Source organism: Zootermopsis nevadensis, unplaced genomic scaffold (genome assembly GCF_977971745.1).
Source record: "Zootermopsis nevadensis isolate Lab colony 2312 unplaced genomic scaffold, Znev_1.0 Znev_ptg000021l, whole genome shotgun sequence".
In the NCBI taxonomy this organism is placed as follows: domain Eukaryota; kingdom Metazoa; phylum Arthropoda; class Insecta; order Blattodea; family Termopsidae; genus Zootermopsis; species Zootermopsis nevadensis.
Window position 1 is genome coordinate 10,673,132 of NW_028259153.1, and position 21,250 is coordinate 10,694,381.

At 36.9% G+C, this 21,250-nt stretch overlaps 2 protein-coding genes across 5 annotated transcripts in view; both read right to left on the bottom strand.

Moving 5' to 3' along the window:
• The window catches only part of LOC110827140 (uncharacterized), a 68,793-nt gene extending 67,148 nt beyond the window's left edge, over window positions 1–1,645 (bottom strand). Inside the window, exon 1 of the mRNA XM_087353178.1 lies at window positions 1,527–1,645. Coding sequence (XP_087209304.1) covers window positions 1,527–1,549 — 23 coding nt within the window. The 5' untranslated portion in view covers window positions 1,550–1,645. The remainder of the gene's footprint in view (window positions 1–1,526) is intronic.
• A 1,475-nt stretch (window positions 1,646–3,120) lies between these two features.
• Window positions 3,121–21,178, bottom strand: LOC110827129 (long-chain fatty acid transport protein 1-like). 4 transcript variants are annotated; one of them, XM_022058503.2, is made up of 11 exons: window positions 19,603–21,178; window positions 17,494–17,644; window positions 14,364–14,601; window positions 13,637–13,859; window positions 12,029–12,230; window positions 10,273–10,465; window positions 9,629–9,775; window positions 8,631–8,768; window positions 7,339–7,405; window positions 6,800–6,890; window positions 3,121–5,086 (listed from the first exon to the last, which is right to left on the bottom strand). In XM_022058503.2, exons 1-11 carry the CDS (start codon window positions 19,776–19,778, stop codon window positions 4,781–4,783), a joined length of 1,932 nt encoding a protein of 643 aa, XP_021914195.2. In that variant the 5' UTR covers window positions 19,779–21,178; the 3' UTR covers window positions 3,121–4,780. The 4 variants fall into 4 exon arrangements, with proteins under 4 accessions (XP_021914195.2, XP_087209337.1, XP_087209336.1 ...); XM_087353211.1 differs by lacking the exon at window positions 19,603–21,178 and adding an exon at window positions 19,115–19,552; XM_087353210.1 differs by lacking the exon at window positions 9,629–9,775.
• Between the last annotated feature and the right edge of the window lie 72 nt (window positions 21,179–21,250).

A 21,250-nucleotide genomic window follows, 5' to 3' on the forward strand; every position in this document is an offset into this window, starting at 1 on the left:
GTTCACTTATAATTTGAAAAATGCAATTATTACAAAATACTTATAATTTAATATGTTCAGTATATGCTTTATACTTCCAAACAATTTGAAGTAAAATTCTGACATTATTTATCTTCACTCTGGTAGAATTCTGTAAGGACACTCTAAAGTGCCCACAAATCTGAGATGATTGCGTAAGTCATGTACATTGGAAGAGTTTACGTATATTCTTTGGAGTACATGAAGTTCCAAAGGTGAATCTTACATCACACTGCATATGTTGTCTCCTTCCAATAAAAATTAACAGTAATTAATAATGAAAGCAACATTCCATTTCCTGACATTCCTTTCATATATCTATCTTCTAATTTGCACACACGTGACACATTTACAGACAAATGCATAAACACAACAAGAATTTAGAGTGATCAGTAATCATCATGGCGACATAACAATCCAACCCTTAATGTTGGATAATGAAGCAACTGATTGAATGGTTCATATGATTATTGGCAATTACATCATATCTTCCTATGGTCGAATTCAAAATGACAGAAAAAAGTATTTGCAATTTGTATAATTGATAGATGCCTTCATGGGCGATATAATCAGTCAAAACCAAATATTATGACGGCAAGGCGGAGGACCAACAGCCTCATGACTCTGGGGATGCTAAAAATTGGTATTACTGAATATGGTAAACTAAAGTGAGAATGTGTAGTACTTTCCAATGGCATAACGTTCATACAAAATTTTATTAAAATCCGTCCAACCCTTCTCCAGTTATTAAATGTATGGGCAATGTCACATTAGCAGTGGAGTCATTACCGTCCCACCTTACGATATTTAGCATAGCATTACCGACTGTAAGAACTTACGAAGCACGAGTATGGACTAGTCCTTTATAGTACAGCCTCCGTACCAAATTTCTATCATCGTATGAGAGAGTATGTAGTTCGTAGGACCACTGATAGATGGCATGACGATCTCGAGTATACGTTCCAACATGCACGGACGGGCTCACATGATACGGAAAAGTTTGAGAGGATTCTCTCCATTGGCATAACGTTTATGCCAGTTTTCGTTGAGTGATTAAACAGTTAAAAGGGGAAAAGCTTTACAAACGTGCTGATGAAAGACTCCCGGCTTATAAGCCGCGTCAGGTGGCTGAACTGTGAATAAACCATATCTTCTGCCAACGTTTACAGAACAATCTCTGCTCTCTTCCTTAGGGCTGCTTGGCAACCAACCCGGTCCTTTGTTACGCGCTCGCTGCTGGGAACTGGTGCGGCTTGTAACCCGGGAATCTTTCATCAACTTCAGTCGCCGCGAAAGCTTCACTTTATTTTTCCAAACATGTATTTTGGCATCTTAGTTTGTTACTAACTGCTGCAACTGTCCTCACAGCAAAACATGCCGAGCTTAGTTTAGGGATGATTATAATGGCCTCAAACCACTGACTTTTAAAATACTAGCTTATGTAATTCATTTGCTGGCATTTTACGATAGAATGTACAGATGAATAATTACAAATAATGTGTACTCACTTTGATGACGTTACCATTAGCATGTTTCTCCAGACCCTTCCACTAACACACTGCAGTTAACACAGACCACTACAGCAACGCACTTGCAAACGTCCAGACGCGCGCTATCCAACTCACAGAACCACGAAAAGCCGTGGATCACTGATTACCAACATCGTACGTAATATATTACCGGTGAAATGCACAAATTACTCATTACAGTACTACTGTAGCGCCACTAAAGCGCTGTCTCCAGTGATCGCCCATACACACGGTGTGTGTTCATATCCGACAGGTAAGCACTATTACCGCAGCGATTTATCGCAGAGTGATCACCATGTTTATTGTTTTGTTAGGTGCTTAAACATGGGCTTGTTAGTTTCCTAATGTCTGTCCGTCAACCACTGAACGAAATTATACGTTTGTTAAAATCGGACACCCGTAACGAGCCCATTGCATGAAAATCTACATGCCTTTTGCACAGAAATAACTGGATGGTGAATCTCCAGCCATTTACAAAGGTTAAATTTAAATGAACAAATTATTTATTTACTAGCTTGTTGAAATTTCAATCTCCTGGACTGTTATGCCACATTGTGTAGTACATACCCTTTGTCCTGATCATGAAGGCAGTAAGGTCCTAACATTATTAAATATCTACCACCAGAAAAAATGGCCTGTCATCCCAGAAGATTCTGCATTTCCTAACTTGTTTGATGGTTCTGTGACAACTGCTTAAAAGATGGCAGGATGATTATGACTGAACAGAAAAGATGTATGGGATATTGCACTGTGTAGAATTGTAGAGGATGATCAGTGTTGCAGAGGTGCTTAGTTACCACTGTGATTATAAAAGCAATAAGCACTTCTGAAATGTCAGTCAATTTTTATTAGGCTGCGAGAAACTGAAGTCTCATAAGAAAGATGCAGATGGAAATATTTGTGGCCTTTTCAGACAGGTTATTTATCCCAGCATTTTCCTAGAAAGACTAAGGAAACACTGAATATTCCACACCAAGATATCCAGTTATACAATTGCTGCACTGGTAACTATAACTGACAACATTTTATATATCATTTTTGTGTACCAGTCACAGAAATGCATAATAATTCAACATTTGATATATTCCATATATAATTTTTGTTTTGAGATAGGAAATAAGAATTACAGAACCTTCACTAGATATTAATTTTATCGAAAAATTCAAGTAGTAAGTGTTGTGTAATAGAAAATTACACTACATAAAACAAAATATACATTTCAAAATCATGACTTCAGTACTTAATATGGAATATTATAATCAAGCGACTCTACAATTTCCCTTTCAATAATTTAGTTGTTCCTAATGTAAAATTAGTTTTAGTTCTGATTTTTAGGCATAATATGTCTTTGATTAATTAAGTAAAACACTATAACAAGAAATTAATTCCTTGTTGATTGGTTTTATACAGGGAACTAGTTATGCTTGAGATATAATTAATTTATGTGACAATATACAAATGTTATTAGTCAAAACTTAATGCAGTCCTAACCCATCACCTAAAAGAACTTCCAACTATTTCAGACTTTTAAAACACGAATGTCACGTACATCTGATTTTAGGAAACAAGAGAGTCCATTTTCATAGTAAATTTATTACATTCAAATTCTTGTATGAATACACGCTGTATGTAAACATTCTCTTCATTCGTCTAACTACATGTAACTTCCATTTGAAGGCTTCCTTTATTGAGCATTGTGATTGGAAGGCATTACTGCACATCTACTTTAGTAGACAGGGTAGCATAGGACAACTTCTGAACACCTGCAAGACTGCATTATAATAACAGCGCATTGTCTACAAATGTCATTATAATACTAAAACTACCGAATTAAAATATATAGTCAACAAACCTTTTTCATTGTCTTCAACAGTACTTTTAGATATCTTACCCTTTAGATTGCCACATTTTGTCTTGTTTTGTTATTACAGAGACTAGCCACAAATTATAATGTCTAGTTGGTAATGGAACAAAATAAAAAGCTGTCATTACCTGCTTTACTATTTAAAAAAATATCTGAACCAGATGCAGTACATAAAGCAAGTCAAATTGGATTCTTGCATAATTAAACTGTAGGAGTGAGTGACAGGTAACTAACCTTTATTTGTTACTGACAATTGTCTCTTAATGGATATAATTAAAAGGAATTACGATTCTGGTCATATTGTCATAATACGAAGCAGAGTTATTGCTGCAGACTGTTGCTTGTATGCACATGTGACTTAACAATGTTAGGTTTGGGCAGCCTCAAATGTTTCTGAACAATTTATTTATGGAACAAACATTAAAATAAGATGAACATATTACCAAACAAGTGACAAGCCTTGCTTTATAAAAAGTAAAAAAATATATGCCATTTTAAACACTATATATATGACATCACGTAACTAAGTTACAGCATATCAAGTTACAAATATTTTATTTAGGCAAAATGAAAAGTTTCAAAATTCAGATAATCTTTATCATTGTATAAAGTTTGTGAAAAATTAAGGATAATGTATAAATTGTCTTAAAACATTACCTCACCTGCATACTTCTCTAAACTGCGTCCACAGACCAAGTGACCACCAGTATAAGTGGTCCCCCTCTACCAAGTGCCAACAGCCTCTTCAGAGGGTGGATGAGCGGGTCGAGGTTCAGGGCACCCTCATGCCCTAAAGGCGGATGAACCAGATGGGTCAACGGCATAGGATGCGGAAGGCAAGGGGAATCCACCACATTAAAGATCCTCAGGATTTCCCAAGTATCAGCAGCTTAGCCGCTGCCAACCAATCCTAGGATTGATTACAACAGAAGAAAGAACACACAAGTTGTTAGGCCGAAAGAAAATTAATTGGGAAGAGGGGGGGAATGCCATGACTCTTGTTCACCCAGGGCATCACTTTTCCTTGCACCAGCTCTAAATGAAGTGGTGTATGTTATATGTTAAGCTATTCATATTCCTTCATAGAGTTCGTAATTTCTACTTACATAACCTAACATTCTGGTATGAAGATGACTGTCTCCTGGGTTGTTTTACCATTCAGTTTGACAGAAGTCACCAATGTATCAGAGGTCCTTGCTGCATGCATCACCAGGGTGACAGTGCTACAAGCAGAAGACAGCCATCTTCACACTTAGAACCTCAAATCCTACTTAATATTTGGGCACATTTATCTCCTAAAATTCTCTGAAACCACACTCTTTAACAACTTTTACCATAAACTAATCAACTAATAATATGTTATCTTCTTTCACACTCTGAGTAGACCTTTCAGTATGTCCTCATAGAGTTGTGAGGTCAAAGGTACATACTCCTTCCCAGACCGGAAGTAAAGTTTGTCTTTGACTTTAAACGGGTCAAAACCATCTTCCTGTAATTCAGTTTTCTTAATCTTGAATGTTCCTGTCATGTTCATTTTCTGAAGCACTCTGATGAAGATTGGTCGAGCGTATGGTGGAAGAGTTTTGTCAAAACTCTCAGCAAGGGTTGTGATATCCAGGGCATTGTTAGGGTCTACAATGGCAGCCATTCCTGCTCTTCCTTCATGATCAGGAACCTGCAAGTAGAAACAAAATAAGGAGAACTGAAATATTTCTTTCATCCCTCAGAAAATTATTTTTAAATAATTTTTAAAATATGGACAGAATTTTGTGAATATTTTAAATGGTATAAAGGCACTCGGTTTACGAACATTCGCTATAACAAACGTCACAATTCATTCAAAATTCCTTAAATTCGCCAATAGATAGAGTTCCTTAGAAAACGAAATGCCAAACGTATAGCGAATATAATTGTAAGACTTAAATACATAAACTTTTAAAACTGTATTTATTACAACATTTATCAGAAAATTATTACATGATAATTATACTGAACTGTTCTTGGATATTAAAACTAATCTAGCCAGTAAAAGAACGTTGGTTTACATGCCACGCCGCGTAGAATGTTTTCTCGTGGGACAGAAATTGGTGATACCCCGTATTGTAATATAATAGGATCATCACTTGCTTTACGTAGGTTATCTCATACGGTCAAGTGTAGTTCTGAAATTGGTAAGTCTTGGAACGGAACTCGTACGTAACCCGGGAGTTGCCTGTATTGGCGAAGGAATGAAGTAATGTAAAGATAAGTGAACTGCCGCGCCACATATTAGCGAGGGTATGAACTAATGTAGAGATAACTGAATTACTGCGCCATCTGTTGGGAAGTTATAAACTAATGGGCCCGCGAAAATTTTCTGAATCGTTTACCTCCTTCGGTATCCTATAACCCGGATAGAAACACAGAAAACTCGAAGCTATGTGACCTGCTTTGCCTCCTGCTGACAAACACGTGAACTAAAGAAAAGTGAACTGCCGCGCCACATATTAGCTAGGGTATGAACTAATGTAGAGATAAGTGAATTGACGCGTTTGTACTCGGTGATAAAATCACCATTACTCTGGTTTCCACTTCCATTCTTAATTTTCCCATTGAGGTATCTTGTTTTCTTTGTGTAATATTTATATTTTTCTGTGTTATTTGTGAAACTTACAGACCTTAAACATATCTTTTCATTACATTTATAATTACAACTTTAGAACAGTTTATGTAACTCAGCAGTATTTGCATAAATCCTGTTCCTTGGTGACAATACAACGTATGTGTAGACTGTATTAATAACATTTGCAGTAGTGTAACTAGGAATGTGTAATGAGAGGGGTTAATACAAAAATTTGTTTACTCAGTTGGCAGCAGTGTTGTACCTCTTATTACATTAAGCACTGAATGTGGTTTTTCAAAGATTAAAGTAATTATGAGTATCAATGGACAGTGAAAGTATCCAGGTAGTTAGACTTGTAAAGAACAATGTATGATTTTTGCTTCAGTGAAAGCTAGAATGGTGCAAAAAACTATTGCCTATTTCTTGTTGATGCATGGAAACCTGCTTGCCACCCCACTAGGAATGGTCATAGTAATTGGAGAATGTTGAAGTGGCAGTGTTTACCCCTCCCACAGTTACATTATCAGGCACTTCAGACACCTTACTGCCTCTTTCTTCAGTATAATACAACTTACATGTGTTTGGTACTGTTAGGAGGATCCACATTGGCACTGAACTACAGTAAAAGTCTGAAATGTTCTTTACCAGTTCTTGTTTAATAATAAAACATCAAACTGATAATATATATGAATGATCAGAACCAGTGATATCTATTATAAATAATATGTATCGAACACAGGAAATTGACTGTAGACTTTGAAACTGTGTGAGGAGTTGAATATTTACCTGCACGCCATAAACTGCTGCATCTTTGAGACCAATTAGATTTATAATTATAGACTCCACCTCTGCAGTTGCAACATTCTCTCCTTTCCACCTGCCATGAGTATACAAGTAATACGAGATATATAAACATAAAATTTATATACACTATAATATACTTGTTTGTTACATATGTCATTTATCAAGTAACTAACTAACTAGATGGATTACCGAACCCAAAGGTTCATCACCGAATTAACCAAAGCCCTCCACAGGACCCTGTCCTGGGCCAACAAAATCCAGTTCCTTCAACTCCTATCTCTCATAGATCCCGCCTGAGATTATCCTCCCATCTACGTCTAGATCTCCCCAGCGGTCTCTTCCCCTCAGGCTTCCCAACCAATACCCGGTGCACACCTCTTGAATTTACATTGTATGTTGAATGTGTCATTTTTAACAGAGACAATTGATAATACTATATCATAATTTGAAATCCTAATTTGAAGCAAATAAAACTGAACCTAATTTGTTTTCCAGATATAAACATTTTAGTTTAGTCTTACCTGAAAGTATCTCCTGTTCTGTCCTTGAAATATATGTATCCATATTCATCCACCACCAATAGGTCACCTACAAATAAAAAATGGAAAGAGTGTTAAATGAATATTGTCGTATAACAAACTCAAAACTGATTTTGTACAACTGATTTGCAGTGACGCTCTTGAAGCGCTAATGTAATAGTACGCTAAGATGTGATAGGGAATTATGATGTGGAAGATTCCAAAATTACTCTTGACTGAGCTGATCAAGGCAGTTAAGATGACAGAACGTCAGTGAACTTTAGCTATAAGATGTTTTACAGTCAGGATAGCCTCTTTGTTTACAAGGCATTGAAACCACAAAAGCAAAACTGAGATTGTTATGAGCACTAATAATAAGAACATTACTAAATGTTCATGTTACTCAAATCTCAGGTATTATTAATATCAGCTTTACTCTTTCTGCATTTCTTCTGGATTCTCCAAAATTTGAAATTTTAATATAGGACTCATGTTTAACTTGTACACTGTTCAGTTCCTTGACATAAAATTTTTCTATCTTTAACATGATTGCGTTTTGAGCGAGAGCCTTTCGTGTAACATTTGCAGGGTTGCAGCACAAATATTTGTGGCTTTGCTAGGCACTACTGACAAGTCACAGCACAGTTATTTTTCATGTGATGTTTTCATGTCCTGTTTGCCTCCTAGACTTAGTACTGATATGTGGTTAAAGCCCAGCGCTACTGCAATTTCTACATTGTCAGGAAGTTACAGTTGGTAGATGACTAATATGTCTTCCAATGATTTTCTTTAATACTGTGAAAATACATGAATGTGCAGTGTAATTGAACCACATGCATAATGGCACTTTGTTGTAAAAAAAGGTTAATTTTTCAGTCACTATATTGGTACATACTACAGTATGGAATTAAATCAAATTCGGTAATCTTGATTCTGTGGCTAATATTGTAGCAGCGATATACTTTTGATATTAACATTTAGAGGAGGCTTTATAAACTTAAAATCCAACTAGGAATATGAGTCGTCATCCTATTGAATACAAGTCACATGATTGTCAATTCATGAACACGGCCAATTTACCAAAAGGTAAATTTTTACAAACATATTTTTCTTTAGACACGGCTTCAAATACTATTTCTCATTACCTACACTGTTTGTCATTTATAGATTGTGGCATTAAATACTAAAGCAGATATAAATGTAACATGCCATGAACTCCCAATCAAAACAAGTAACTCAGGAAAGCTACAACATTCACTTCTCGCTGCAGCTTCGTTCTGTCATTTTGTACTCACCGGATACAAACGCTCTATCTCCCTTTTTGAATACATTGTGGATAATTTTCCTTGATGATTCTTTTTTGTTAACATAGCCATGAAAATCTCGAATTGCGTTCGATGAAGCGATCAAACCTACAAACATTCCTGGTTCACCTGTAATAGAAATAAAAACATTAGTATAACGAGAATAAAGGCATAAATAAATGATTCCACATCAAGTGGGCTATTGTCCAGTTTATCAGGGAAATAAAAGTTAACAATAATTTGAACAGAGTGTTTTTATAGTATCAGTACTGAGAGTTCAACACTCTTAATACAAGAACCTGTCACTAAATTGAGTTATAAACTAGTTTAGCCCAGTTCACACTACGATTTTAATATTATCTTCCCATTAATATTTCAGTCTTCCAAAAGGTTCTTCCATGAAAATTAAGAATGCACTTTTTGTGTATCCTGTCTGAATTGCATGAACAGTTCAATGAAATTTTGTTTTAACTACCCTAACAAAACAAGAATGGCATAAATCATGAATATGTAATATTGGTATCTCTATGTTCTCAACTTGGTATACTGTTTATATCTGAGTATCATAATTTTGTAGTTTTTTAATGTTCTTCTCTTCATACAACAAAATGTCTCATAACTGTGAATGGATAAAAATAATTCCTCTATATAACAACCAAAATTGGCCCTTCTGTGCCACGTTATTTCTCACAAATGGCAAGCACAAACTGAACGATTATTAGATCCTCAAAAAGGACTTTGCTTCATTAAACTAATTATGAGGATAATGTAAAATATAAGTGGGTATTAAAGTAATAACAGTGGGAGAATAAACTGTAATTTAGATATGTAAGGAAAGAAAGTGCACCTCTTCAATGCGAAGATTTGTATTTTTCAAAAATATTAATGTTTGTGTACTCTTGCTTTCTCTTATAATATTTATCATTCTGGTAAGATGTCAGAATATTCAACATCTACTTACAGACATGAGGAATGAACCACGAACTTACCAGGATCAGTGCGAATGCACAGTCCTCTCTTGTCTCGAATTGGCTCGTTTGTATTAAGGTTGACCCTAATCAGACCAATAGGCAAAAATGATTTTGGAACACACTGTGGGATACATCCGACAGCACCTATTTTGTTGTCAAGATTTACTAGAAAAATACATAAAAATTCAGCTTAAAAACTTTGTACATCCACATATTATCCGTCACCATTTTAATGTTGACTGCATGAAATGCTCTTTGAGTACCTGGTTCCTGGCCACAAATAATATCAAATGCCTATATTTGACATTAAACATTAAAATCATTGCTTATGGAAGACTTATCAGCCTTTTTACATGAATATTTACAGAAATTTATGCAGCATGATCATATATTATAGACATACTGCAAATTTTGCATTTTCATGCGATCCACTTTCAGCACAGACATACTTACATCCATAAAAATATACAGTGCCTTATATTTCTCAAAAATTTTCATGCTAACTTTTGAATAAACTGAAGATATAATAGTGCACATGTACTGAGGACAACTCGGTATGATCTACGAATATTTTAGTATCGGCAAGTCCAGTAGCGTAACTGCTATACTAAAATAAGTAGAAAAGTAAAAACAATTGTAATTTTCTGAACAAAGTATCTTACCAATATTCACATTTCCCTCAGTGGAGCCATATAATTCTGTGACCTGTTGAATTTTGAATCGTTCAATAAACTCTTTCCATATGGTAGGTCGCATGCCATTGCCAACCATAATGCGAATACGATGACTTGTATCTTCTGGTTGGTGGGGGACAGCCATAATGTAACGGCACATTTCTCCAACATACTGACCCACCTGAAACGTATAGAATTTTATATAAGAATGTGGTATGAACTGTCAAATCACAGAATAAATGAGAGCTCTAAAATATCCACGACTATCTTAGGGGAGAAAGGAAATAAAATTCAACAGTTAATGTAAAGATACATGCTTTAAGTAATGAAACACATGTTTGTAGATCTGGAATTAAATTTACTAATGTTTGTTATGAAATTCGTTTATTATACCCCAGAACATATAGCGCATCAAATTTTATCTTTTTTTATATAAATCTAAGGATGTTTGAGAACAGGGTGATGAATATAATTGAACCTAAAGAGGCCCATCCATGTACGAGTCTGGCTCGGCGAGCTTGACTCGTGAGCCGGACTCGGATATTTCACCACACACGCATAGCGGACTCGGCTCGTGACACCCCACCCACAAAAGAGTTTGGCTCAATGGAATCCTAGCCAAGCCAGACTCACAAGCCAGACTCGTACATGGATGGGCCGAAAGTAATAGAATGGAGAACATTATATGATGAGGAGCTTCATAATTTGTAGAGCCACTCTTTGTCAAATAAGCCTGCTTATTACTAGAGTGATAAATGAAGGAGGATGATGGGTAGGGTGTGTAGCATGTATGGGAAGATTTTAGTAGCAAAGCAAAGAGACTACTTGGGAAACCTAGACATGCATGGGATATATAATATTAAAATGGATCTTTAAAAATAATATAGTTAGCTAGTCAGTCAGTCAGTAATCATATATTTTCTTATGACCCTCAAGGATTTTAGGATAACTTAAATGGTAATTAATCAGGATAGTCTTCCTGCAGTTTCAGGTATTTGAGAAAGGATAAGAAAGAGCCAATTTTGAATTTCAGATCTTAAACCTTGCCAGGTATGTCAACCTACTGAAGACTAATTTTTACTTCTGTCTACTCATGTGCAATCATAATGTCCACAGAACTATATGATATTGCCAATGGTTGTTATTAAAACTTCCCATGCTCTGACACCATCGGTTAAATGATTACTGTAAGCCAAGAAACCTCAATAAAGCCTCGGACAGACGGACCTAACAGAGGACCGAATGGAAGAGGAGAATTGAGGAGGCCATGGACCGAATACAGACCGGAGAGCCACAGAAGAAGAAGAAGTAGCAGGTAATTTAAAGAACACTCAAATGGGTAATGGGACTATAATATTAACAACAACAACAACAACTAGAATTATTAGGACCTGTCTCTGTCTGTCTGTCACATATTTAATCACTTTATTACAACAAGGACTTTGGAGCACATGACGTCGGCCCATATTGTTGATTCCTAGTCTAAGACTGTACATTTTAATATTCTTCAGTTGTCGATACTGATGTAACAGATTGTCAAATGTGTGAGGTGGGAAGACAATGATAACATCAGTGTCAGTGTCATTGTACTTGATGATTTCATCATTTGTGATGCTGCCAATGTCCTTAGTGATGTGTTTATGGATTGTATCACAAAGAACACACGTGGAATCTTAGTGTTCTCCAAAGAGTACGACTTCCCAATTGTTGTTGTTGCTGCTACTGTTAAACTCTGGTCTCTTACAGTGCAGTTATACTTGATGCAGTCCTTCCAGTAGGCCGAAGCAGAGAACTTTGATCTTATGACCACAGAATTCCCAAAAACTAGTGGTGGACCTGTTCCTACTACTCCTCCAGCAGAATGATACAGAGGAAGAGGGTTGTAAATTATATCATCAGGACAGATTGCTAACAGGTGCTTCACAGCTATTGTCATTAACAGGTACCTATAACACAGAAATATACTAATGTTATATTAATCGTTCCTATTGTGACATTATGTGAGCTGTGACACTTGAGGACTGCTGCTGTACTATTTAGCAGTGGTTGCATTGCTTGATTCTTTTGAAATTCAAACTTAGTGAAACCCTAAAGTTGCATTAACACAATGAAATTCTTTCTGGTGCTCACATTGTTTGCTTTTGACTTAAATTCCTAGAAACAATACCATATAGAGAGAGAAATTCCATATACACCTCCTATATGAGGCTGCATATTTAACTTATTTATTTTCGAAATGAAGTATACTTATGTTATTAATATATCATTCCTCTTATTGAGTACTATTGCCACCATAATATGATATATTCTGTTTAACTACCAAATTTATATATTCTTATAATACATACAACTATGAAATAATTTATTGTCCACCACTATATATGGATGTTTTAAACTGTCTTAAGACCCTAAAGACGTAGCGCAACCTAATTTTTCTAATATGGAATATCGGTATTACAAACTTTTTACTTAAAGTTAAGCTGCACCAGTATTAATTATATAGCTACACTGGATACTGGGACGACCTGTTCTTCAAGTGCCTGAGCTTGGCTTGATCTATAGACATTCGGTAGGACTCCTTGGACGAGGGATCGGCCCGTCGCAAGGCCTCTACCTGTACACAGGACAGCACAACTCAGAAAAATGCGAACATCCGTGGCTTGAGTGGGATTCGAACCCACGGTCCCAGTGACCAAGCGGCACAAGGCTCACTCCTCAGACCGCGCGGCCACTGCGGACCCCGGATATTGATATATGCATTATAATTAAAACTTAAGGAAAAGAGACCCATGCAATGACCCAGAACAAGATGGTTCAGCCAGATACTAGATGACGTCAGGAAAAGGGGAGAGAATGGCTGATGAATAAAAAAGGGGAGGTTGCGGAAAAAAAGAAGAGATTGAAATTTTGTCTTCCATCAATCTATAAGAACATTTAAACAATGCTTTAAGAAGGAGAAGCAGAACAGAGGGAGCTTTGTAAACATCATATTCATGTTCAGGAAGTAGTGCAGTAGTAAAGAGGAAATGACTTTGACACTCACGGAATTTAACAACTAGAGACAAGTAGGATTTGAAGTTCTCACAGTGGTGAGAATGTAGATGGCTCTCTTCTAGGTTACAGTACCATGTAGTCTGGTGCTACAGCCCAGAAGACAGCCCTCAACTAGATAAATTTCTTTAAATTGACTGATATTGAGTTTAAAGTTAACACAGCTATTTATGGATTTAGTAAACTCGGCTGCATTAGTTTTGCAATGACTGTCATCGCATCAAACAACATATAAAATTCAAAACTTCAGAATTATATAATATAAAAAGAAAATATAAAGAAGTAAACAAATCACTGCTACCGAGAATGAGGTATCACCGCGGCCTTTGGCATCCCAGTGGTTCCAGATGTGTAAATGTAGAGAGCATTGTCCTTGTAGCCTGGGCCATCAACATCAGGTGAGCTAGTTGAAGCAGAAGCTAAGAGCAAGTTCAAGTTCTTCATACCAATTGCTTCTGGTTGCTCTCCTCCCAGCTGATACTGGTCCAAAGGAAAGTCTAGGAAATTGACAATTTCTCGAACACCTGTAGAAAGTTAAAAGTGGAACAGAAATACAAACAACTTTTAAAAGGGTCTGTCCTAAACAGTGAGGATTACGTCCTTCAATATTTATAATTATGAGTTGTTTTCTTTTCAGTGGTGAGGTTTCAGCAATTATAATATATATATATATATATATATATATATATATATATATATATATATATATATATAGACAAATACACAGAGAAATAAATTTAATTTATTTATCTTAAATTATTATGACATCTGTTCAAGAAGTTTATGACACCATTTTTTCGCAGACATTGAGTAGCAATACAAAATTAAAACATCATATTTCAATATACCATTCAGTGAAAAGCATTCAATGTTTACCTTAATATTCATAAAGAATTAAACAAAATTATATTTTCAAAAATTGCATATTAGGCACAGTAAATTAATTGTTTACACTTACTTTGGGCAGATGACAACTTTCTTTTAGTTATTTCTTACTTATTCTTTATTTATCCATTTCTTAAACCCACCTGATGACATTTCACCACTGACTATTACTCCTTTCGTTTTGGCAACACTGAGAGAATGAATCAAGGGCTGGTTTCGCAGATTGCTGTTGATAAGGGCTGTGATGACACCCAGCTTAGCTAGTCCCAGCCAGATGCAAACATATTCAGGGCAGCTACCCATGATGAGACCAACTACATCCCCCTTGCTGTATCCTGCAGCCAGGAATACATTAGCAACCCGATTGCTAAATTCCTCTACCTAGAAAACGTAACAGAATCTATCAATTACCAATACTTCAATGTGTTAAGGAACTTCATAATTTGTGCTTTCGCCCAGATTACGGAGCTTAATTCAAGAACAGTGAGATAAGGGGAACCTTGTTTGCGACTAATTGATGTGATTTTGTGACTATGTGTTAAGCAGGTAGTATAATGCCCTTTCTTACGTCATATTGGTTACCCATGGAAGAAATCTGAGCTTGGCTTAAAAGGCCTCGCAAATCTCTAAACCGCACAATAAAATTGTAGCACCTACTCTCGTAGATAGATGCTGAAGAAATTGTGTTTGTACATACATACAAGTGTACAAAAATTCCAGAACTTTATTTTGAACTTCTGTTCATATCAGGATGAAACGCGACGCCATAAGACATATAGGGGAATGGGGCATAGCCCCACGCATCATTAACCTCAGTACTTGATAGATACGAGTGGCCTTTACTCCAAGGAAAACATTCTCCGGTAAAGAATGGATAGAAGGCTGGCTGGACTTCAATGTTTATCTGGTAGCAATGGCGACGTTAAATATCTCAAGTATGCAGTTTTATGACGGAAAGAAAACGACAACTAAGGCGTATCTTTCTACACCTATAAAAAAGGTTTTCTTCAGCTTACCGCTAAACGAGTTTACAAATCACAGCTCATAAAAAGTTACTGACTAAATACTGCACTATCGCTTGCGAAGCAAGTTTACGCAACATACCGATTATGTAAAGTCAAGTTCCGTCTTGGCGTATTTAAGCCTAAACCAAGGGCGGTAGTTTACTTAATTAACCAGATTAATAACTAAGTAATGCCACTTTGCTCCTAGACACAAAATCCGCACTTAAAGTTAATTTAGAAACATCAATGATCTTCAAGCATTGGTGTCTGTCTACAGTTTCACACGGCGTTACAACTTACAGGATCAAAATCGAAATCTTCACTGCCCTCAAAATTCTAAAATTTCAAACACTTTCGAAATCAATATTAGTCAAAAGCTAAAATACATTGATTCCTCAGTCAACCACTTATGAGACGTGCTCACATACGGTGCAGAGTAGTTCGTTAAAAATGTCTACTAAAATTTCGCGATCTTCGACAAAAATTTGAGAATTTAATTTTATTTCATATCGTATAGGACAGTGTGGCTCAACCGGGGTATGCAAGTTATACCTAAGAGTTCTGGGAATCGAGTAAATTTTACATTTTTATCTTTTTATGCTATAGGCTATTGCAGTAAGTTTGAAACTTCTTTCGTCACATTTCTTACTTCCACAATGAAAGGGGAGGGGGGAAGACGAAAAATTATACCTTCTGTATTTATTTTAGTTACTCTGTACTATATATAATCAAAACATAGAGAATTTTGGGGAGGGGGGTCCGCGACACCAGAAAGGTTGAGAAACACTTTGGTGACATTTGAAGTTTTCACGGCGGTGAAATGTCAATGTTGGCCTTCTGGGGTTGTAAACTTGCAGGTAAATACTAGCATTTCAGAGAAACATCCTTCTGTCTTTACGACAACAGCTCTGAAGAAGGGGGTAGTGTGTTTCTCTGAAACATTGTATTTACGTGCAAGTCCATACTATCTCATTGAATTTGCCGTGTTCCAGTGTATGGAGTACTTTTTAATTTTTAGATTTTCGAAATGTTAACCGGGCTAACACGGCTGACACGTTTAACATAAACGCTCCGCCCCTGGTAGTTAGAACACTGGCAGAAACAGGAGTTACTGTTGTCACACTAACTTTCTGCCATGGGGAGGTATGTACATAACCTTATACAATAAAAGAAGTCTGTAAACCGTCAGTAAACATACAGGAGTTTAATGTAGGGTGCTGAGTGACCAAAAATTATTTTTCGCATTAATTTTTGCCCCTGAAAATCTGCGACCCTGTGCAAATGCACTTGTTTCACCCCCGACCTGACTTGCCCTGCACGATGTCAGATGCAAATAATAAAATTCCCAATTAGGCAACATAATCATTAAATTTTCCACGTGTATGTAAAACTACTAACTCATCCACTTATCAAATGACCCATTACACCAACATGGAGCGAGTGCAAAACTAATTGCGTAGTTCCTCTGATAACAATATAGCTTGAAGAATAGCAATAATGAAAAAGGATATGACGTCAATAACGTGATGTAACTATTTCCTATACACCACAAAAACCAATTAAGTAACTCTTCGAATTATTAATAAGAAGTAAATTTAACAATATTTATAGTACATGAATAAAACAAATCGATATAGGAAGTTGGTGACAGATATCGGTACAACTTAGACTTCGCTTCATGATCAAATTCCACATTGCAACACTAAGCAGACCGGTTTGCTCCCATTTCCTGTTATCTTCAAACTCCGTGTTACAACACTAATCCCATGTAGACCAGTTCCATTTCTCCCTTTTAACCATAAATTCTAGACCTATTATGACACTATGTACGTTATAATAGCCGTCATCAAACTGCATGCTTCAAGGGCACAGCAAAATCGTACAACGTTACAATACGAACAACGGAGACCTGGCGAGCAAAGTCAGTTCAGAACTCGCAGCGTAGCAAAATTAGTGACGTTGTACTGTCGACTTAGAAGGGGGGGGGGGGGGTGGGGTGGTTGATGTCCTTTGGTGGCCTTGAAAAATGCAATTTGATGAGGTACTTTGAGACAGTAATACTTTCTATATGATTAATAAATACAGCAAAGTTATGCTCCTGAATTAAATGCATAGAATTTCACATAATTAAATAATTGTATGTCATACTGTTATTAGTCCTTTGCTTATATTACTCCAGGATGTTCAGATTAGTAAACGTTCGCATCAGGCAATTTAAATACTTGGTCCGTACTATTTTGTGGTTATCATTTATTTTATTCTTACTTACATCTGCAACTGTCCACGTCTTATCTTTGAAGTAATAGCACGTTTTCTCAGGTTCCCTTTCAACACGCTTTTTAAATAATTTTACCATCGTTGAGTTCTGCCTTTCAAACACGTGACTGTTCCATGAAAGTTTCAAAAATCGGTATAGGACCCTGAAAACAGGATAATTTATGTATTTAAACCTTAAAGCAGTTTAAGATTAACAACATCATACTGCCAAGTTTACCATAACAATTAACCATTAATAGTTTAAATTAAAGTAGTTACGTGGAATAGTCGCTCAGTTGATCAAAGAATTCTGTACCTTTTATGAAATTTAGATGTTCATTGCCGCGTTCACATAAAATTGCCACCTACTGTATTTCGAACAAGATTAATCAAATCCAAATTGTCAAATCCTATTTTTTAAGATCAATTTTAATATTATTCTCCCATGTACTAATAGGTATCCCAAATATCCCCTTCCCTTCACATTTTCCTGCTAAACTATTGTGTGAATTCCTCATCTCAGGCTTTGTATCACCATCCTAATAATATCTGGTGATGAGTACAGATCATCAAGTATTTTATTCGGCACACGCAGATATCTCCATTCTCCTGTTACTATCTCTTCTTAGGTTCTAGTATTATCCTTAGAATCTTGTTCTAAAGAACATCCAGTCTATGTTTTTGTAATGTGGTAGAACAAGTTTCACCCTCATACGAAAGAATAAGCAAAATTAGTTCTGCACATTTCATTTTCACGTTTTTAGACAGAAGCCAAAAATACAAAGTGTTCTAGAACGAATGGTGAGTCTGATGATGGCTGTCTTCCGGGATGTTGCGTCGTGTAGTCTGGTAGAAGGTCGCAGACGTTCCAGAGGTGCTTGCTGCTTCAATCATCAGGGCGATGACAACAGGCATCAAACACCTCCGAAACGTCTGTAAACTTCTACTAGACTACACGGCGCAACATCCCAGAAGACAGCCATCTTCACAGATTGTGTTTGAAAACACGGTGTTTTGAAGAATGTCTGGATCTCAGAGGGGTGAAATAACAGGATGCTGGAGGAAACTGCATGATTTGTCCTACACCAAACATTGTTAGGATGATCAAATCAAAGATTATGTGATGGGTGGGGTGTGTCACGCATGGGGGAGATGAGCAATGTGTACAAAAGTTTATATGGAAGGGAGGAAATAGTTCGGAAGATCTAGTTATAGACGGAAGGATAATATGAAGATAAATCTTCAAGAAACAGGGTGGGATTGTGTGAACTACGATAGAGACCAGTTGTGGGCTCATATGAACACGGTACTGAACCTTAGGGCCCCATAGAAGGCGGATAATTTGACTAGCTAAGCGACTTTAAGTTTCGAAAAGATGGAGTTAGTTGCTTGATAATGCCCACTGTTTTGTTAACAGAGTAATTTAATGGCTGCTGTTAAGAAATAAAAGGACGAGTTTCTTGCGAATTTTCATTGATAAATATCGATCGGGGTTCAATTCCTCGCACTGCCCTGGCCAAAAAAACATACATTTGGTTGTACGAAAGCTGTATGTACGTGTATATACATATAAAGGTAGGTGGTTCTGATTTGACTTAGAAATGTTACAATGGCATGTCGATAAATCGTCTTACCTGTTCTAGAGGTGCTCTCCCGGAACAAGTGGACACTTTTTCCATTCTTGCAGGAAGAACGTTTTCACCACAGGTTAGCAGCCACGGGAGATCGAGAAATTATGACATTTCCGAATAGATTTGAGCCGCCAATTTTATTTATACGCCGATATTACCTTAGAATAGTTTAATTTATCATTAGCCCTAATCTATCCTATTACAGAATTCAGCTGGGTAATGATAATTAGAAGAACAGAGGATCCCATTTTCGTCAGAAATTAGCCAGTCATGTAAAAATGTTGACAGGACATGTAGAAAAATAATTATTATTCTTTTAAATTATAAAGAAGCTTGAGTAACTACTCTGCGGCAGTTAACCACTTATCAAACACAAAATTAATTAATCTTGCTATACTTTTGATAGCAAAGAAAACCACCATTCGCTGTATCTGCCAGTCCGTGCGGGCAAATCAGTACGTAAAAATTATAGTTTTGTAACATTAGCTCACCTGATATCTCTTGGAAGCATGATTAGTGCTACATATAATCTTCGCCTGTGTCTTGTAACAACGATTGCTAGCAGAATTAACACCACAAATAACAATCGAGAAAAGGTAACAATTCCAGCAGTAATGCCAATTATGGACGATGCAGAGAGCAACCACCAGACCATCTGTTCTGCCATTGTGTACCTGCCAGCCGGATGAAGAAACGGTTCAGTGCGGAAGAGTTTGCGTCAATTAGAATGACCCAAGGCGCAAATGACCACGAAACACCTACATCTAGTGACTAGACGTTTCAACTGAGTGCCATCTCACCGACACCACGGACTAAGACGTCTTAAGTTACGTGATTTCGTATGCTTCAATGTGCGCAAGCGCAATGTTCCAGTTGTACGATGACTGGCTACGTGCTGGGCGATCGGTGTTCGATTCACGACAGAGACAGACCATTTTCAATTAGCCTCTGCGTACAGACCAGCTATGGGGCCCACCCAGCCTCTTGTCCAATGGGTACTGTGGTCCTTTGCGGGGGTAAAGCGCGGCCGGAGCGTGACGTTGACCACTCACCCCCTCCCCTAACTAGTGCCAAGGTCAAGAACGAGTAGGAGCTATACCTTCTCTTCCTTGTGAGCCTATATGACGCTTAATAGGATGGCTTTACCTTTTATTAATTTTCTATATTGCAAGAGAACAGAGCGTTTGGGAGACCGAGGGGTAGGTAAAATGATATTAAGACGTATCTCAAAGGAATAGGTGCGAGGGGGTGGATATGATTCAGTTGCTTCAGACACGGACCAGTGGTGGGCTCTTGTATTACGGTAGATAGCCTCCAGATTCTATATACAGGAAGGAATTTCGTGACTAGGTGAGTGACTATCAGCTACAGAAGAAAGACTACTCCATTGAGCTGATAGATGTCAGGTGAAATTTGTATGCATACATCAACTAATATTTACCGTCATTGGGAAACACTTTAGATTAAGTGAATTCTTAATGTACTTATACGAATCATGGCTTCTGAAGGCTATTTTGACTAATTTTCGTGTTTCTAGCGATTTCTCATGGAAGACACGTGGCAGCACATCACAGATCGCCTAGTCACCAACATAATATCGCAGTTATTAGGGTTTTAGTTTCTTGACTTAATTAATGACGATTTATAAAATGCGTTTGCAAGGCAGAATAGATTATTATATTTGACTCTAACATTTTCCATGTCCTTTCAAATTGGTTATTCATTAACTATCATCATCATAATAAGTCATAGTAAGTCCAAGGGATGTGATGATCAGTAAGATGACTAACAGAAAAATTATACTCTGATTACCCCAATAAATGATGAAATGGTGTGAACTGAAAGGTCAGACAAATGGGAGTGCCACGACTATATCCTAGACAAAAAAATCTGAGAATATGACGCTGCCCCAACTTGTATCTGAAGGGAGAGTCCATCGGTTCGCTGATGACATTTTCACGTTCTATTGTGCATCTTACCACTGTTGGTGAAGACAAACAAATATTACCACACGAAACTTCCGGACAGCCAGTCTCTGGGCCAAGATGTGAAATCAGGATCTCCAGAATAAGAAGCAGGAGTGATAACATCTCAGCTGCAATATTCGGGGGGGGGGGGGAGAAAAAATTTAGCGGTTCC

Excerpts from the sequence above, each read along its gene's own strand:
- LOC110827129 (XM_022058503.2), bottom strand. The coding sequence starts at position 19,778 with ATGGCAGAACAGATGGTCTGGTGGTTGCTCTCTGCATCGTCCATAATT. Across the intron at positions 12,231-13,636 it reads GCGGTGATACCTCATTCTCG|GTACCTGTTAATGACAATAG; the intron begins GTAGCAGTGATT and ends TCTGTGTTATAG. Across the intron at positions 5,087-6,799 it reads CAGCAGTTTATGGCGTGCAG|GTTCCTGATCATGAAGGAAG; the intron begins GTAAATATTCAA and ends TTCTACTTGCAG.